At 39.2% G+C, this 19175-nt stretch overlaps 1 protein-coding gene across 1 annotated transcript in view; it reads right to left on the reverse strand.

The window, feature by feature from the left end:
- Positions 1 to 2043: 2043 nt before the first annotated feature.
- CUL1 (cullin 1) overlaps positions 2044 to 19175 on the reverse strand; it is a 74142-nt gene continuing 57010 nt past the window's right edge. The window contains exons 10-22 of the mRNA XM_059728634.1: positions 17309 to 17416; positions 17120 to 17226; positions 15803 to 15851; positions 15371 to 15502; positions 14267 to 14384; positions 12418 to 12494; positions 11784 to 11915; positions 10839 to 10931; positions 8126 to 8173; positions 7968 to 8050; positions 4672 to 4777; positions 3170 to 3283; positions 2044 to 2670 (exon numbers count right to left, since the gene is read on the reverse strand). Coding sequence (XP_059584617.1) covers positions 2590 to 2670; positions 3170 to 3283; positions 4672 to 4777; positions 7968 to 8050; positions 8126 to 8173; positions 10839 to 10931; positions 11784 to 11915; positions 12418 to 12494; positions 14267 to 14384; positions 15371 to 15502; positions 15803 to 15851; positions 17120 to 17226; positions 17309 to 17416 — 1248 coding nt within the window. The 3' untranslated portion in view covers positions 2044 to 2589. The remainder of the gene's footprint in view (positions 2671 to 3169; positions 3284 to 4671; positions 4778 to 7967; positions 8051 to 8125; positions 8174 to 10838; positions 10932 to 11783; positions 11916 to 12417; positions 12495 to 14266; positions 14385 to 15370; positions 15503 to 15802; positions 15852 to 17119; positions 17227 to 17308; positions 17417 to 19175) is intronic.

Here is a 19175-nt window from a genome sequence, read left to right on the forward strand (position 1 = left end):
GTGCTCTTTGTCAAGTCCATGTTGCTCTGCCCACCTGGAATACCTTTCCACCAGCTTGCAACTATTGCAAAAGCTCTACCTATTCTTGTTCAATGCTGAGAAAAGGCTTCAGAAAACAGCAGACATTTTCTCATTCAGTTCCCCTGGGAATGTACAATGCCTTCAAAATGCCTCTGATCTGTAGAATACTTACCTAGGGACCAGTGAACCTGTGAAGACAGCGCAAATGCACACTTAAACCAATGTAGTAATGGAAACAACACTGCCACAACAGCGTACAAAACCCACTGCTCAACCATGTTTGAACAGTCTTTTCAGACCACAGCAAGACGTCAAGCTTTTTCTCCCCAATTATCCTTATCACCCCATTTCCATCTGTGCATCTCTTAGGGATGGCAGCAGCAGACACTCACAGTAATATCCTACATTAATGTGTTTTTCCTCAACAGTTGTCCAAGCCAACTCAAAGAGCAGCATGTCATCTTATCAGAAAGGCAGCTCTAGTCCACTTTGTAAAAGCAGACCACATTTTTTTGTGGTCCTAGGAAGAGTAACCAACTCCATGAGCACAGTTGGATCACCATAAGATGCAGTTTACAAACATCTTTAAGAGGTGGCAGTTTCACTTGCAGCTTTGCCAATTCCTCAGTGCTGTGGGTATGCAATCTAGCTGTTTCAAGATGTTGAACAGCGGACATTTCTGGCATTGTAAATAGCATTTACACACAACATTCTCATTGCTCTCCACACCCTGGGAGTTTGTGCAACAACAGCCATTAGCCATTTATTCCAACAGAAGAACACTGAAGATTGTGCTGAAGTATTTTTAAATAAGCCCGGCATGCAAGGGACACACACACACTTAGCACTAACATCTAAATCACCATTTCAAAAACAGCACTTGTGACAGGCGAGCGACTGCCAGCCTGAAACAATGCAATGGTTTGTTATGCTAATGACGGGGTTTCAGGGCATTTATACTTTGTTTCAGAATGCCAGGAGGTATGGTAGCTACAACACACAAATGTGAGATGGAGCTTGGCAACAGTGGGGTTTTTTTTGGTTTTTTTTACAAAGTTAGGGCCAGGTGCAGCAACTTGCCATCTTACAGTCTGGTAGAGTAATCTTGTCACATTTAGCTTGTTTGTAAGTAGAAACTTGGCTTTGGGACAAAACAAACTTAACTGCTTCACATCCAACTGCCAAGGCAGTTTCTTCCTCCACATACTAAAAGAAAAGAATAAGGAAAAAAGAAAACCCAATTTTTTTTTTAGGAAACTTTCCAGCAGTCGTGATGCCTTCCCCTTGTTTGAAGTGGGAGGTACAGCAGCAAAATCAAGCTATGTGACAATGGCAACCCTTTGATACTGATTGCAAAAAATATTTTTTTACATTTGTAAATCTGAGGTATGATGAGCAAAATATTTACATTAGGGACTGAGGTTATTTTCTATGGCTGCAGCCCTCCCCTTGCCCCCACTCAGCTTTCCGCATCATGAAGCGCCACACCAGCATGCAGGTTTAAAAAGAAAATGCTACAAGTGTTAAAGGCAGAGTTAGGCTAAATATAAATAGCTTTTAATAAGTACATACTGAGGTTCATACAGAGGTATTTATTCCCATTTAAATAACCTAGTTAAATGAGAACCATTCTCTGACTGGATATGTGCATCCAAAATAAAGACCTAAGCTATTGCCCAAAACACTTAATTATTCAGATTAATCTTGAACAATCATTGCGTCTTTGAAGACCTGTAGGTGATGAGTTAAGAGTGTTTTACCAATTCTGAGCTCAAATGCCAAGTTTCTTGTATAGATCCTAAGCATCTGCTCTTCTCTTAGCATATTTTGAAAAAATCTGTGGACAGTTAAATACACACTTCCTCATAAGCACAGACCTACCCCTCAACCAGAAGCGCACACAAATGTAATTTGATTAAGAGATGAAAACTCTTGTAATGTTTCAATCTAGTGAATAAGAGGTGCTTTGTTTGAAGTCCCTGAGAAACAGAAGTAAAAAAGAAAGCAAAACTAACAAACTGCTTGTAGCTTTCATAATCATTATACCTTTTATTTACATTTAGAAAGATAAGTAGTGAAACTTAAAACAATAAAACCAAATGCGACTTGTACAGAAATCATTTAATTTTTTTTTATTTATCACACATTAAAAAATGAAACACACTATACAAATGTTTCATAGCAGTTTACACATGGCTCCATTCAGACCCGCTCTCAAAGTGCTGCCAACATTTACAAGTGCTGCCTGTAATGGCAGCTCTTTATCATCTAGCCAATGTATTGATTTAAATGCAGTAGCATGCAACCCTCAGTGGAGAAGGGTTTGATTCCTTTTTTCTTAAATTAGGTTAAATGGCATTGGTGTCCATATTTACATACTTGAAATGTATCAATCCTGAGCAGTTCCGATGTAAATCTGAGACTGGCTGATGGGAGTCCTGGTCTCAGTTATTAAAAAGGGAGGTCCAAATGGCAGCAGGCTGGCTGCTATGAAGTTCAGTTGTTTTCATTCTTTCCATCACATAACTATTTGAGTGTCACACAGTCAGATAACTGCTAATAAAAATGTTAAGCCAGGTAACTGTAGGTGTCCTTCTCACCATCAACACGTTCCAAGTACTCCTTCTCGATCAGGATGTCGATGCATTTCTGTCGGTAGAAATTGAAAGGTCAGAAGCGTGTCAGTAAGAAAAATAAAAATCACATGCAGACTTGCATTTGCAGAAATCCTTTTTTGGAACAAACATGGCAGTTACATCTCATGACTAATCAAGGTTTACTCCCGAGCAGCAATGGAACTAGTTAGCTGGCAACTGGCATAAAAAATAACAGCCCATTCAAACTACTAAAATTTACTCCAAATTTTTGAGCGTGTCTGCAAGACTTTAATTAGCTCCTCTTCAAGTGAACAAAGATAACCTGATACTATGACATGCAGCTAATTCACAGCAGTGACAGGTCCATTGAAATCCATGACATTCTATAAGTTAGTACATCATCAGTAAATGATGAACTTACTATTTACTATCTGAGGAATGTGAACAACTCATTCCTTTAACCTTTGCAAGTCAAGTTTCTCTAAATCCTCCCCTAATCCAGACTCTTGTTTTAAAAACCCATAACCTATACAGCTGATCTGTTCACACACCTTAATCACTGGAACTCTTGGCTTGAATCTTGAGGACAGCTGGGTTAGCACTTCTCCAAGCAATTGCTGGTGTTTAAGAACCTTTCTCATTTTCATAATTCTCACAATAGCAGCCTAAATAGCAAAATTGAAAGACTTTTAGGAACATACAATGTACATTCTGGGCTGAGCCATTCTGGGCCTCTACCTGGCTTCTAGTTGCAGCTTATACCTGTTAATAAGGAGGGCAATGGAAGCAGCATGTAAAACACACTTGATACAATGGTACAAGGCAGGGGACTTGTTCGTTAACTGACCAAAGCTGTCCCAGAAACTGGAAAATGTGCATTCAAGCAGCATGCACCATAGCTGCATACATGCATTCAATTAATCTGGAAAAATCTTCATGGGTTTGTTCTGGGAGAGCCAGAGCCATATGTACAGACATTCAAATACTGAGGCCCTGAACAGCAGACAGCTTCTGGTGCGAGGGGGGGGCAGCTGTGCACACATCTTTGCATGTTTTGCAGGCTCTCTCAGCCCACTTGGTAACAGATGGCAGCAGTGCATAGGGCAGCCCTGATTGGCTGACCAAGACTGCACATTATCAATCAACCTGTTTCCCTGCAGCACACCATGGGGATTGTGAAAAGGGGGTGTTCTGCTCCCTCCTGGAGCAGCAGAGTCCAACAAGCAACACATTATCTCACTGGGCAGGGGTAGTGGGAAGCTGTAGGACTGTTCTCTTCTGAGAGAAGCCACAGCATGTACAGACATTCACTCTCCCAAGAGAAACTTGGAGTGATTTTAACCCTGGTTGTTTCTAGGTTATTTTTCCTCCTGCAGCAGCCATTTTTACTCTGGAAGAAAAAGCCTGAACATCTGTATACTCCTGGAAGAGCAGTAACTATCCCAGGAGAAACTGAACCCCTCTATGAAACCTATGAGTCTATTTTTAGTGTGTATAAATCTATATGGTTAAGAACAGATTTAAGGCATTTTTTAAGGAAAAAAAAGAAATGGGCCTTAGTGGCTAGGTTAGGCAGAACACTTATACAATATGTAGATAGTTAAGGCTTCCTGACTTCAGCAACGTAAGATTTTCCCCTTTACGTGCTGATCCTCAGCTGCCAGAGTATTGCCTCCATGCTCAAGCCAACTCCACTGAAATTATTTGAATTTGAACAAATATACACAGTTTACATCTAAGCTGAAAGCCCAGTAAACTCAGTGCATGGTAATGTGGAATCTGAATACTCCTTATCACGCCAGCTAATGTCAGCAACAATAAAATGGTTCTGTTATGCCCTAAATATTTCCTATTAAAAAAGCTAACAGCCTTTGAGGTTCCTGTGTATTGTCTTCACTTCAATCTTATTTTATATATATACTGTAGGCAGGTTGAAGTCAGGAAGCCTTAAACATATCTACATATTGTATAAAGTGTTCTGGCTAACTTTGCCACTGAGACCCATTTCTTTTTATATGGAAATAGCATGGAAATATTTGGCAACCCAGATCACCTGAATCAGTAGTTTCCTGTCTTCCTCTATGTTCTTGTGTGTAGTCTCCTGCTCCTGCTTCTGTTCAGTCTTCATTGGCACATTGATGTTTACCCTCAATTTTTTGCTGCCAAGAAAAGGAAGTTAAAAATAATTGACTCATTTCAAGGGACAAATCTGATACGGTAACCTGATTATCTCTTACGACACCGATTCTACAAAAGGGAAATTTTGCCCAGCAGAGGACATGGAAGATGAAATAGAAGAAATATCTGCGATTATTCCCCCTCATACAAAACGATTTTCCTCATCAAATGTGCCACTGAGGCAGCATTATTATTATTATTGATCTAAACATTGATATTACATACTATAAAAATTCACCAATACCAGCTAGATATTTCATGCTGCAGAGGAAACCCAAGTACAATTAAACACTTATTCTAAGCCAGGTCCAAAAAACCCAAGGCACCACAGAATGGCTGCAACCAGGAATTTAGGAGGAACATCATAATCCCAGAGGGAACCAAACAATAAGCTTGTTTCTCCCCGTGATTATTTTTTAGTGATATTTTACTTAACAAGGGACTCAGCCCTATGACTACATCCTCACTCCGGGATCCCTATATCTAAGAGGCCACCCTCTGAAGTAAAAGGAGGTCTGCCCAACACAAACAACTTGGCAAGGCCAGGGCCTTGGATAGTACAGTTGGGAATGTCCATTTCAAAGACGACCCACCAATGAACCAAAAACAGTAAGAGCTCGACAATGAAGGGGAGTTTGTACATCAGAACTCTGACTATAAAAAACTCAACACAAATACTCTCCAAGTTAAGTGTGCCTGAAAATATGCAAAGGCTAAGTTATGTTGTGTATACCATTTCCAAAGTGCCCAACTCACATTGTCAAGGGATACTCATCGAGTCAACAGGACTTCAGCACATGGGTGTCTACAGTAGGACATCTGTCCTTTTGAAAATGTAATATTTTATCTGACTCAAGAATAGTGCGCGACACTTTGAACAGTTATTTACTAGATGGGCTACGATTAGTCATTTGGTCAAACAAAGGTCAAATCTGTAACTATTTTTTGAAAGACCAGAGTTTCATCTTAAGTGAGAGATGTGACAGATGCTTGATTCCAATTATGCCAATGTATTCATAGGGCAGGGGTAAATGAATTGTGAGCAGCAACATTTAGGGGAAAGTAGCATATTGGTTGGCTGATTATACGCTGATCATAATATTACAAACTCATCCCAATATAACTGCTATTCTGATAATGTCTTCATATATATTACAGGGGTGTAAGTTGTAGCCGTGTTGGTCTAAGGACATAGGCAGACAAGGTTCTTTGGGCAAATCTGATATCTTTTGTTAGACCAACTTAAATAGTTGGAAAAAAAATTTAAAGCAGGCTTTCAGGTTTAAAAACCCTTTGTGAGCTGAGGAAGTTTCTGCAGTTGGTGTGTGCTCTTCCCGGATGGAATGAAAAGTAAAGAAGCCAGGGGCTGGGCTGGGCTGCATGTGAGATAGGCAAAAGTGATACAGAACTTTTATATCTCTTCATAGATGTTATGAAGAGATATAACAGTTCTGATCCTAAGTTCTGAGCCTAATGTTAAATGTTGATATTTTTCCAGAAAGCCATACTGCAAATAATCCTGTGGAATATTTTCAGTGCAGAAAATGGGACGGTACCATTCTGAATAATTCTGAAACAGGAAGGGGTAGATCTTTAGAAAGTAGAATACAAAAAATAGATGTGAATATTATAAAATAGGTGGAAAAAACAGCTGAAATGTAAAAAGTACTTCAACAATAACAATGACAATCTCCTTATCCTACCAATTTAAAACATGTTTTCCAGAACCCTACACTACAGCATTTGTAAACCTAAGATGGTTTCAGCTACCTCTCTACTGGCGCTAGTGAGACCCCAGCTGGAGTACTGTGTCCAGTTCTGGGTGCCGCACTTCAAAAAAGACGTGGATAACCTTGAAAAAGGATTCAGAGAAAGGCCACAAGAATGATTAAGGGCCTGGAGGACAAACCTTATGAGGAAAGACTAAGAGATCTGGGACCGTTCAGCTTGGGGAAGAGAAAAGACTGAGGGAGGACTTGGTGGCCATCTGTAAGTACGTAAGGAGTGAATATCAGCAGCTGGGAGAAAAACTGTTCACTAGAGTGCCCCAAAGGAGGACAAGGAGCAATGGCCATAAACTGTTAGAGGATGGTTTCAGGTTGGATGCAAGGAAAAGCTTCTTTACGGTAATGGTGACCAGAATCTGGACTAGACTTCCCAAGGAGGTGGTGCAGTCCTCAACCTTGGAGGTCTTCAAGAGGAGACTGGACAGACACCTTGCTGGGATCATTTGATCTCAGTGGTATTCCTGCCCAGAGCAAGGGGGTTGGATTCGATGATCTTTCAAGATCCCTTCCAGTCCTTAATTTCTATGATACCAGTAAGCCAAGTTGCTCCTAGGAATTTCAGCAAAGCCAACGTATCATGGTTTTTGAGCCAGAATAACATTGCTGTTTGTGAGTTCACAAAGCAAAGAATGAACCACCCAATGGTTATTTCTTGGGTCTGGAAGAAGGATATTTAATATTTAAATACAAGAGAGGTTGTCTTGAAGAAAGTTTCTTTCGCTTCCATTAATTCACTTCTCATTATTTTTTTAACACGTGGATTAAGTTAAAGTGGATGAATCTGAAAGGCTTCTTGAATATGAAAACAGCAGTTATGCATGCCTGAGTTTACAGCTAGCTTTTACTTAAGTGTCAAAAAAATTACCTCAATACAATAAGTAATTTGGAGTTTATAGGTACAGAAAATGGTACTGAAGCAAAATAAGTTAACAAAAAGATTCTCTCTGTACTATTGCTTTTTTAAGACACTTCGGAGCCCAGGTTTCTAAAGTAAACTCCCTAATATTTCTCTCTCCAACAGGGAGAAGCAGCAGTGAAGGCTTGCCTTGGGCTGCAAGGGGAGGAGGGGGGAAGCAGCAGACATGATCAGCAGCAGCACACAAAAATCAGGAACTGAAAAAAAATCATGTATATCCATTTGATTAAAGTCTGAGTGAGCCGAAATGAGAATTTTAGTGCATGCCAGAATGAAAGTATGAATCGAAGACATGAGACCAACATGAATGGTGAGGGAAATCCAGTTTGTTTTAAGGACTTCAATGTTTCTAAACCATTGTAAGCAAAACACAGTAAGTGGTAGGAGCTTCAAAAAACAAACAAACCACCAAACAAACAAAGACCACAACCACCCAAAAACTGGTGTATATTACTAGATTTTTCTTACTTTTTATAACCAAGATACAGTTTTATTAAAGTATCCGGCTTCAACTCCACCTCATCAACATTGGCATTTTCATCTTCCAAAACCTATACGAAACAAAGAATTAATAAATATTCACTAAACATTTTCTATAAATAAAATATGCAAAGGAGAAAACTTACCAATAATTTTGACTTCAATAAGATCTGTAGAACTTGTGCCAAGATATCCTACAAGCAACAGAAAAAACTGAGCAATACAAGCTTAACAATATATATATTTCTTTTTTCAAGCATCAAAAGAACTGGGATTCTCATGAGGGGTGTCAAAGATACCGTTCACAGGCCAGATCCAGCGCATGGAGTTGCTCCATCCTGCCAGATGACTGGAAGCTGGGGGCATGGCCAGGGAGAGGCAGACCCTGCAACAGCATATGGGGCCCCTGGATCCTGCTGGACATAGCCACCCATGGCAAGAGGGCTACATACCCTGCTCACCTTCTGGCCTGTCGCCACTTGGACCAACATGCCCAGGCTGCCATGACTTGGCTCTGCCATCCCTGGACCCCCCGCTGCTGCTCCCAGACCCATAAAGATAACGTTGAATCCTGCCATCATTCCCAGACCTGCCACCAGACCTGCTGGAGATGCTGGCCCTGCAGATCCAGTCCAGGCGTTCAATCCCCCCCCCAATATAAAAATTAAATATCTGGAATTATTCTTGTTTCAGATTTCATAACTATGAAAAGCAGATTTTGTGGAAACACAAAAACACATAGAGAACACAGATGATTTAGTTCAGTGGTTATCAGCATGTTAGACTCAAGGCACCCCATGGAAAATGCCAGGTTTTAGCTGTCACTTGTTTTATGACTACAGAAAAATAGAGCAATTCTTCTGCTGGAAAGAACTCAGAAAGACCACAGGTCAGAATATTTTCTTATTTGAATGGAATTTTATTTGTAATCTCTGGGTTTATTTTGTGGATCATGTCTAGGTGTCTGAACAGCTAACAGTGCTAATACTGAGTGGAACTCCACAAAGCCCTTAAAGGATCTTGCGCCACCCTAGTTGAAAGTCACTGCTTCAGACAGTGAAAACTGAAGCCTGAGGACAACTGCAAAAACATACAGGAAGCATTAAAGACAGCTTGTTATTGAAGGTTAAAGACAAACAAACTCCACTTTGGTTTCAATGTATTCTTTTATGTCAGACTAATAAATTCCTCAAAAAATAGCTCTTTTCCCCACAAAACTGTACTGACATGCAGGAATATAGCTACTCAAAGACTTTTGACTTGACATTTGCACTTTCTGAGAATTTTGATGCAACATAGCAGATTTCTGAATCCAGTATTTCTCAGGCCACATCTAGCCTGGGAATTTGCCTTGGCTACAGCCAACGGTGGAAAGCTACTGAGGGCCTGTCAAGATGGTGCAATGCAGTGTCATGCACAGGTAACCAAGATACCCAAGTGTAATGGGGGCAATACTGCCGTGCATGTGTTATACTGCATTGACAAACCCTGTGGTAACTGTAGTGGGACATGCAAAGCTAATACTTGCAACAGTTATTTGAATTTCATGGAAGCATACACTCCCCATCAATGCAAATGGTGGCTTTGTCTGCTTACAACACAAGATTTTCCTTAGGTACAGATGGTAGCGTAACTAGGGTGACCAACTTGTGCACAAGCCTTGGGTGATGACCAAATGGGAGCAGAGGGGCAACAGAATAGGGACAGGAGGCTCTGACAGCATAGACTGAGAGCAGTCCTAGTGGGAGACACTGCTACTGCATGGGGAGGTGTTGGGCTTCACCCTCTGACAGCTGCTCCTTCGGACACTAAATTAAGGTTTTTATAGTATCATTAGGTATACAATTCAGCAGCAGCTGCCAGATTAACTCTTGCAGACAGGTTACAGACAGACCTCCTCCTGCTGCAGTGGCATCTCCCACACATGGAAAGGCTTAGAAAGGGAATGGGAAAGGCTGAAGCTAAGGGGGAATTTCTGTTCCTGCTTCATGCAGTCAAAGCCCCAAGCCCTCTGGCAGGTACACCTCCCTGTGAGCCCCTACCTCCTCAAATAAAACTACCTACTCCTTCACCCCTGTTCTCCAGCACTCAGCACATCCTCCCTCACCTTGCCCCTTCCCACGCTCTGGCTCTGCCCAGGGCACTGGAATAGTTAGCTACGCCTCTAAATGCAGCTACATCAGCATGGCTGGCAATGAATGTCTGTATTAGAGGAAAATCCTCAGCAAAGAAAAGACAGCAGTTTCTTATTAAGAACTCAGTTTGCTGATTAGGAGTCACTTAACCCAACATGCACTTGCAGACCCTATATGAACGTACTAGCAAAAACGCACGTGCCTACTAACTGCCGAGGAGGAAGACTCATATTGAGGACACAATAAGAAACCTCTTTTCCAAGCAGATGAAATGAGCCATGCATCTATATTTATCAATTCATTCACATTTTGTTTCTGTTAAAATATATAGAAGATGGGAGATTCTCTGAAAAGAATAATAAAGGGAAACAGGGAATAAATAACCCTGCTCATAAACAGCAGTTTCGAACAAAACATAATGGAAAACCAATCTATTACTTCAGAAAAGGAAGGCTTTAGTGAGCAAATCTAAAAGTTTAAACCAAGGATCAATGGTCACATATAAAAGCTTCAGGTTTGTTTCGAAACTACCAAAATGAAACTTAGAAAGTTGCCACTGCTGGAAAGCAAAGTTTACCCAAAAAGCCAAACTGCTTTTGAACAGTTCCAACCTTGTGCTCCTCTTCCTATGATACCAGCACCCTGAACCCCATGACAAAGATTTTACACTGTAATAGTAATATAAATCTCATGTAACACAAGACATAAGTAAGTAAGACACTACCATTTTGATCTGAGTACTGTCTGTCAGTTGTTGTACGGTATAAGCATCTTCTGTGTTGTACTGCAGCAGGATTGCCATCTGGAATGTTGATGCCTTCCAGATCCCCAAAAAGAGAAAGGAAAGGACAAATATAAATTCTAAGTGAATAAAACCATACATGTTGGAGAGCTTTTAAAGAACAATTGTAAAACTTTTGAAGACCTAATTTTTCACCAGAGTTCAGGTCCTACACAGGTCCTAAAAAGAAATGGACATATTTTCCAGGTGGAAATTCCAGGTTTTGAGTACTGCTTATAGCCTGCCCACTTTTCATTTTACAAAACTGAATAGTAGCTGACCTCAAGTGTGTAAATGCCTATTTTCACAAAAGGAAAAAATCAATATTTTGCAGAGTTTAAAAAGTGATTTTCCTTTCCACTTTTTAGCTGCCTTAAAATTTTGAACCCAAAACAGTTACTTCCTATTTCTTTTCTCAATCCAGGGAGCAGCCAGGTTTGGTTTTTATCAATGCAGGGAATCTCAAAAAGGCCAAGCCCTAACTTTCTCTCTTCAGTCTCACTGTATGGGTAATCTGTGTGCAAACAAGTTATATTAGGAGCTTCCAAACTCAGTTTCCCTGCACGTAATAGCTCAAAGTAACTCATTACCAAAATGTTTCTTCACATTTCGTCTCAGGTATTTATCTAATCCCCATTACCAAAACACTGTGAACCTCACGTTGTCTAAGGTCTACTTCTTCACAACATCCTTTTGAAGGAAAGCACTGCTATAATCCCCATCTAAGAGATGGGTAAAGAGACAAAATGAGGCTAAGCAACTTGCCCAGGCAACAGAAGAAGTGAGTGGGAGACGAAGGACTGAAGCCCACAAAGACCCCAACTTTGCCCTTGGACTATTTTTCCTCATAATCATCACATCCCTTCATTAATTAAATGTTATTCTCACCTGTAATGTGTATCTATTTTTGAAACAGTTGGTAACAAGTTCCCCTTTGGATAGCTGATACAACCAAGTTAATTTTCTTCCACTATGACGACTGGCATAAAAAGCTGTAAATCTCTGATAACTACGTTCCAACTGTTTAAAACAAAACAAAAAATCCAAACAAACCCAAAAGTAAATGTTGTCATTGTATTTCCATTATAAAGAGACTGCTAAAATTTAGTTTATGAAACAATTCAGACCATCTGTAATAACATGCTTTCCTGAAGGCACAGATAAGAAACAAATCTCATAAGAAGTTTTCTTTTGTGATAATTTCATTTTCAAATGTCATCTGCAAAAGGAGGGGTAGAGAGAAAGAGGTGGAGGAGACAGGACAACACAACTGTCTTTCTTGTAAGCATGCAATGTGTTAAGTAAGGTAAGAACGGTAATTTACTTTTATCCTCTTTCATTCCCTCTTGACTAGGCTGAGGAACAGTTACTAGATAGACAACTAGTGATAATGTCATCTCAATAGTTATTAGAGATCTGGAGTGATTAAGAGGGGTAAACCCATTCTTAATTGAAGAAAATGAAGAGCTTTCTATGTAAATGGAAACTTTTGTTTAAAAGGTAAATATGTTTATCACCTCACCTCAGAAGGCAGAGCAAATGTGCAGGACTGCTGAAAAGGCCATGAACCAGAACTCAGAACCTGTATGCTGAAATCCACTGAAAAAAAAGAAATGCACATAGATTAACAGGCTCTTCAGCTGTCTTCCCTACTGTACTACAGTCTTGTCATATGTGTAGCATTGGGAGAGGCCTTCCCAAACTGGAAAGGGCTCTGTACTACTCAAAATGATACAGCATTAACTTTAACAACAAAAGAGAATGAGCATTACAATGTACAGAGCATTTGATTAAAATTAAAGACTCCCTACAAGACAAAGGTGAGGTTGAATGGTGTCAGATTTAGATTCATTGTAAAGATGAATTCTGAGTTTCCTATCAGGAGTGATCCATACTGGGTCAGATGAGAATGGTCCATCTAGCTCAGAGTCCCATCACCAGCAGTGACAATAGTAGATTCGTTAAGGGAGAGAATATGAACAGGGCATACCTTGAGTGATCCATCCCTTAGCATCCACCACCATAAATGTTTAGGGATATTACAGGATACATCCCTGACTGTTTTATGTAATAGTTATTATTGGACCTATCAGTCACACTTTTATCTAATCCTTTTTAAATGTGGCTATACTATCTGCCTCTACAACCTCCTGAGATAGAGCACTCCACAAGTTAACTACATGTTGCATATAGAAGTTCTCTCTCTTTCTTCTTTTACACTTATCTTCTACTAATTTCAGGTGGGGTCATCCCTAGCTTATTCTGAGACTTGGTGAATAACAGTTCCTCTACATATTTTGTCCATATGCTTCAGGAATTTACTAGACATCTGTCATATTCCCCCTTCAGCCTTCTCTTTTCCAAACTGAAGTCAAGACTTCTTGTCTCTCCTTGCATTGCAGCTGCTCCATACCCCTGATCATCTTGGCTACCCTTCTCTGTACCCTTTGTAATTTAGCTACATCCTTTTTAAGAAGTGTAAAACTGTACAATGTTCAAGGCATAGGTGCACTGTGGATTTTATATAGTGGCAGGATGATGTTTTCCATTTTGTTTTCAATTCCCTTTTGAATGATGCCCAACATTTTATTGGCTTTTAGAGAACTATCTGCAATAACTCCAAAGTCTCTTTCCTGAGTCCAAACAGTTAATTCATAGCTTAAGATATGAATTGTGTAGGCTTTCTTGTAGGCTCTCCTAATTTTCTAAAAAGAGAAAACACAGGACTTAACAAAAAAAAATTGTGTACAACTATTTAATTAAACGCCTTCCCAAAAGTATACTGAGGCAACTTGGGGAAAGTCAGTTCATTTATAATATAACAGTAGTTAAATACAACATGAAAGTGGCACACAGTAATGTAGCTCAGTGTATATCAAGCAATTACTCCTATGCAGAGGGATTCCATTTCAATGAGGAACTGAAGTGAAAAAGATCTTTGTAGCTGAAATCAATCTGGCTATCTACTGAGCAAAAAAACCTGCCCTTTTCAGTACTATTCCTATACAAGCCAAGACTTTAATCAAAGGCAAGAACAAGTAATAAACACACATCTCCTCTATCATAACAAAGGAGACAAAGACAGGATTCAACTTAATTTAATAGCTACCCCAACTGTAAGCGATAAAACAAAAAAGAGTCTGCTTATAGCAAGGGGCTTATGGTGCATTTGGAACATGTGAACCAGACCCAAAAGCTGCATTTAAAAAGTCTAAGTTCAAGATTTAATCATTCCAGTTTTCAATGTTATACAAACCAAAAAATTTCCTTCATGAAACAGCCATTTCCTCATGTATTTAGAATGAAGAAGCAGTTTGGCTATTCAACAGCAACTTAGCTTCTGAAATAAGGATATAAGGTTAAATACTTACGGTCTAATGGTTCTGAATTGGTCAGGTGCTTTTTAAATTGCTCATTCAAATCCTTGCTTACACCAATATCTTGGAACATCCTCTGAAGTTTGGAGGTGTACTCAAAGCCACAAGCTTGCTGTAATGAAAGAGCACAGCTTTGCCTACAGGGCCACGCATTTCAACATCAGGAAAATAAACTTAGCAAGAAATACAGGATTCTCTAGTACGTTTCAATTTTCTTAAGAAATTTATAATGTCCAGTTCCCCCCTATGAAAAAACGTCTTGAAGCAGTGATCTTGTGTAGAGTTTTTCAGAGCTGTACTGCTACCAAGAGTGTAGGGGGCAAAGTTATTTCGAAGTAAAATGAAAGCTTACAGAACACTACCTGCTTCTACAAGACGCTGACTGCGCAGTAGCCTGATACTATTGTGCAGTGGTGTCACGTGGCAAAAACCATGATGCAACGCTACTGTGCAGTAGTGTCACAAAAAAGGTGTTTGCTGGCACTACTGCACAATAACTCGGGTACTGCGTGTTTATTTTGTAGTTTAGTGTTTATACAAGCACTAAATAAATGTGCAGTAATAACCACGCAGCAGCATCTCATATAGCTGTGGCCACTGCCAGGAATGCAATAGCCCCCAGCACAAAAGCCTATGTGCCAACCCTTTAGACTACAATGATGAGAATGGAAAATTATGGATACCAATAATTTACTTTTCCTTCAAAAAAAGCTGTACAGAAATAAGATTTTGTCATGGTTGCTCTAAGCAGAAGCACAATCACGCAAATTATGAATCTCTCTCCTGAGATTTTACTTGGCTAAAATGTCAATGATGGATAAGGGGGATGATACACTATGTGACAAACTGGGGAGCTAATACTGCAGTTGTTTATTTGGACAGGAAGACTACTTTAAGTTTGCATTTGACCAGCCAAATACATGGACTACGATCTCTCAGGGATTAAAAGCAGTAGACAGTCCAGCTTGATTTCCATACCAGATGTTTAAATAAAAGCTGCAGAAAATTTCACAGCATACTCCAATGCCTTCCTAGCTACTGTTAAGAGATTATAATTTGGGAAGTGTAGAGTGAAGCAATTAGGGCTGAAAGTCTTACCTTCAGCTTAGAGATCATGCTTGCCTCAGCATCATCACTGGCACTGTTCTGGTGTACAAGTCTCTTTGCAAGCATTTTAGCATAGAACTTTTGAAACACATCTTTGTCTTCAATGTATTTGAAGACAACCATCTGGAGAAGCCAAAACACCTTTTGATTAGAGGAAAATACCTAAAAGTTCATACTTACATAAAAGTCCAACATTTATTTCACAGGAAGTATCAAGTTATTGATATAAGAAAAATGTTTTTCAGAACAAGGTATTTGTCAGATTGTTAAGAATGTTAATAAAAGCTAAAGTCTTAAATAAAAAAGAAACACACTGAAATATATGGAATTTTTTGTATGTTCCACAATTGTCTATGATAATCTGATTGATCTATGGTAGTTAAACGTTTGCACAAAAGAAAACTTCTTATTTAAGAATCTTACCACTTGATTAAGTGTATCTTCTAGTTCTGCTTCTTCTGGATTTTTAGAGCTGCAATCAAAAAAGTGCATTGTTTTTATGTTATTTGAACAAGCTTATGATTCCTAAGTTACGAATCCGATTTGTATTCTAGACTCAAGACATGGCAAGCATATCTAGATACTTATTTCATAAGCAAGCACTGGGGTAAAGCAAAGACTGGCTCAAAAATCTATTTTCATTTCAGAGTTGTAACCTATCAGAGATTCTTCAGAGGGGAAAAAACAGTATTTCCCCATCCTCTCATTAAAGACGCAGAGTGATACAATATGCATCATTCTGTCACTTACACTGACTGATGCACTGAATGCAAGCGGTAGATTTTTAAAGCTGAAACTCCCTGTATTCAGGAGAGCAAAAGAGACCTCTGCGAAGGACCCCCACAATAGGAAAGAAACAGTCACATACAACTATAAACTTTTTTCAGGTACTCACTATAGTCTTTCATTAATAGTCTTATGTTTATGCATTATAAAAGAGGTTGTTCTTATACCTGTAGTCACACAGTTGAAAGAGTTACACAGGTGAATCTTGAAACTTAAAAGCTAAGAACAAAACAACGTTTTCCCCCCTACATCATCTTCCCATCAAGTTTATCTCAACACTAAAACTAGAGCAAATAAATACTCGTAGACTAGGTCCATACTCTAGGCTTGAAGGCAAAACCACTTTACCATGCAGCGATAACCAGAGGCTGTGATAAAATCTTGGTCTCTTAGAAGAAAGAGTTAATAAAGGTTGCCTATCACTTCCAATATCATTACCAGTACACCAGTAATTTTATCAGCTCATTTCACAGGTGGCTAAATTACTTGATGGCAAGTACTGAGTGGGACATTGGGTGGGAATAACAAGAGTACAGGGCAGTTTTTTTTACTTGTTTGGTTTCCACTGAGAAGGAAGTAACAATAAAAAAGGAAAAAAAAAGATGGAGACAAGAATATTAACAAAAAGCAAAAATACTTCTTTGTTCTCTGATTTGGAAAAAAACCCCACGCATCACTATCTTGGAAAGATTAATAAATCTACATTGTAAACGTGAAAAAACAAAGTAAGAAATGTTTTTTTAGCAAACTAAAAATAAAATTTGAAGTGTTCCAGTTCAAATTCTGTAGAGCTTTTGGGCACTTACTATATAGTACTTTCTTGCTTGCTTCAAATCGTGTTAGATCTTTAAGAATAAAATACACTTTTGTAAGGATGCATAATTTTACTTCACAATGATGATTTCTGTACATGGAACCTGCAAAAAACATCTAAACTGTGTATGACAAACATACCTTTTCTTTAGCAAAGAGTCACAATATCGTGCCAGCAGCTCTGGGGATTTACTAGATGACTGGGCCATTTTTGTTACTGCGTTATTATTTATAAACCGACCACAAGCCTGCAAATTACAGAAAAGTGAAACTTAAAACCTCCTTAGACAATGAGATGGAATTGTTACCACAGATGCTAATTATACTTACTTTATCTAGTGCAGCAACAAAACCAGCATCATTATTGAATGCAGACATCACTAGAGCATTATATTTCTTATGGACATCCAACACTGTCTGTACATACATTTTTGGATCCTAAAAGAAAGACAGCTTGTTGCTTGCAATAAAACACATTAACCAGCTCTTCCTCCTGCCTCCAACATAGAGCTATGCTACTTCCTTTAAAGAAGATTTATAGAGTGAAAATTAAATTAATAAACACGTATTTTAAAATAAGGAAACATTCTAAACACCTCTGGGCATTCCAGCAAAAGAAAAAGCAGATATCAGTCAAAAACTGGTACTACTTCATAATTAGATCTCTAGTACTATCAATATAATAGTAAATACTATTATTTATTATTTATACTATTACTAATAGTAAACACTCTTTCAAGAGGCAAACTATCATTCAGAATTCCCACAAAGACAACCAAGGTAGCAACTTGAACATGTCAAGTTTCCTTGAACGAAAAGGATTTTAAACACGTTCGAGATCAACAGCTAGACTATTAGAATTGGGGGGGGGGGGGGGGGCAAGGATTTCAGTGAGATAACATGTCAGGGATGTCAAACTTTTGGGCTACAGGCTGCGTTCAGCTCATGGGGCTTGTAACAAAGACCAAAAATTAGAAGGTGAGGACCCACTGGAGCAGGCAGCAAGTGACAGTGGTATTAACCCCCATGGCTGCTGCCACATCTGGGGACAGCCCACAAGGAACCCCATGGTTTGGATTCAGGCTGCAAAGGGAGGTCAGGGGCAGGGTGAGTTTAACACCCCTGAATTAAGTTGTTTCATGTCAGAGAGTACATATAAAGTATGAAGAACAGGTGTATAAGAAAGGGAGGGAGAAGCATTTTCAGATAAGTAGCAAGGATGTTTTTAGTGGAAAGCAACTGGAGAGAGGCAAGAAATTTGTGAAGGGAGAGTGGTAGCAGAGAAAGACCGAGAAGTGTGTTTTGGAACCAAGCAATAGGGTAGTGCTGAGAAGGCTTGGGTGTTGGCAAAGGCTAGAGGGTACATGCTAATGTCACAAATCCTCTCTACAGCAGGCCAGACCTATTTAATTTTCTCTCTCTTTATAGGAACTTTCATATTATTCACAGCTAATAAGAATATTAGGTATGATTAAAAATGCTGGAAATATATGCTGATTTACATATCTCTAAATATATATGTCTACATCTGGAAGTACAGTTATATGGCAAGTTCAACTCGAATGCCAATCACATAACTAAGAGGTCATGTAATTTGCTAAAATTTACAGGAGGCCTGGCCTGCTTATCTTGTGCCCTGTACCTTAACCTTTTTTCTTGACTTACCATTCCTCCTCTCTCCTCCACGCCTTCTCCAAATAGCTTCATTTGCCTCGTGCCCCTTGCCTCTTGACAGCTTGACCCCTTTAGTGCTATCTACCCTTTTCTGACCTACCTAATTCTCAAGTTTAATAGACTGCAAACTCTGTATGCACATATTATGAATTACATTCTCTTCAAAGTCTTGTCCCTCCCTTCCTTACCTCTTCTGCTTCCTGTCTCCAGTTCTCCTTTGTAACATTTGTTTACACGAGACTGCAAATACTTCCTCCTTTTCTACTTCTTCCTTTGCCTATCATTAATTCTTAACAGTGCACATAATCTTCTCTCAACAGATTTCTCTTGCGGTTGGCTAAACATACAAGCTTTGTTTGTGGAAAGCACTATATATACAGTTAGTGGACTATGTAAATATTAGCCTCCTAAACTCTGCAGTTTACAATTTTCCTTGCCTGTTTCAATATTACTGTTACTTGACCACTTAACTTTGAAACGTACCTATTTAATTCCTTACAAAACACACTCGTTTAATCAGAAC

This window comes from Alligator mississippiensis, chromosome 5 (assembly GCF_030867095.1).
Source record: "Alligator mississippiensis isolate rAllMis1 chromosome 5, rAllMis1, whole genome shotgun sequence".
Taxonomy (NCBI): domain Eukaryota; kingdom Metazoa; phylum Chordata; order Crocodylia; family Alligatoridae; genus Alligator; species Alligator mississippiensis.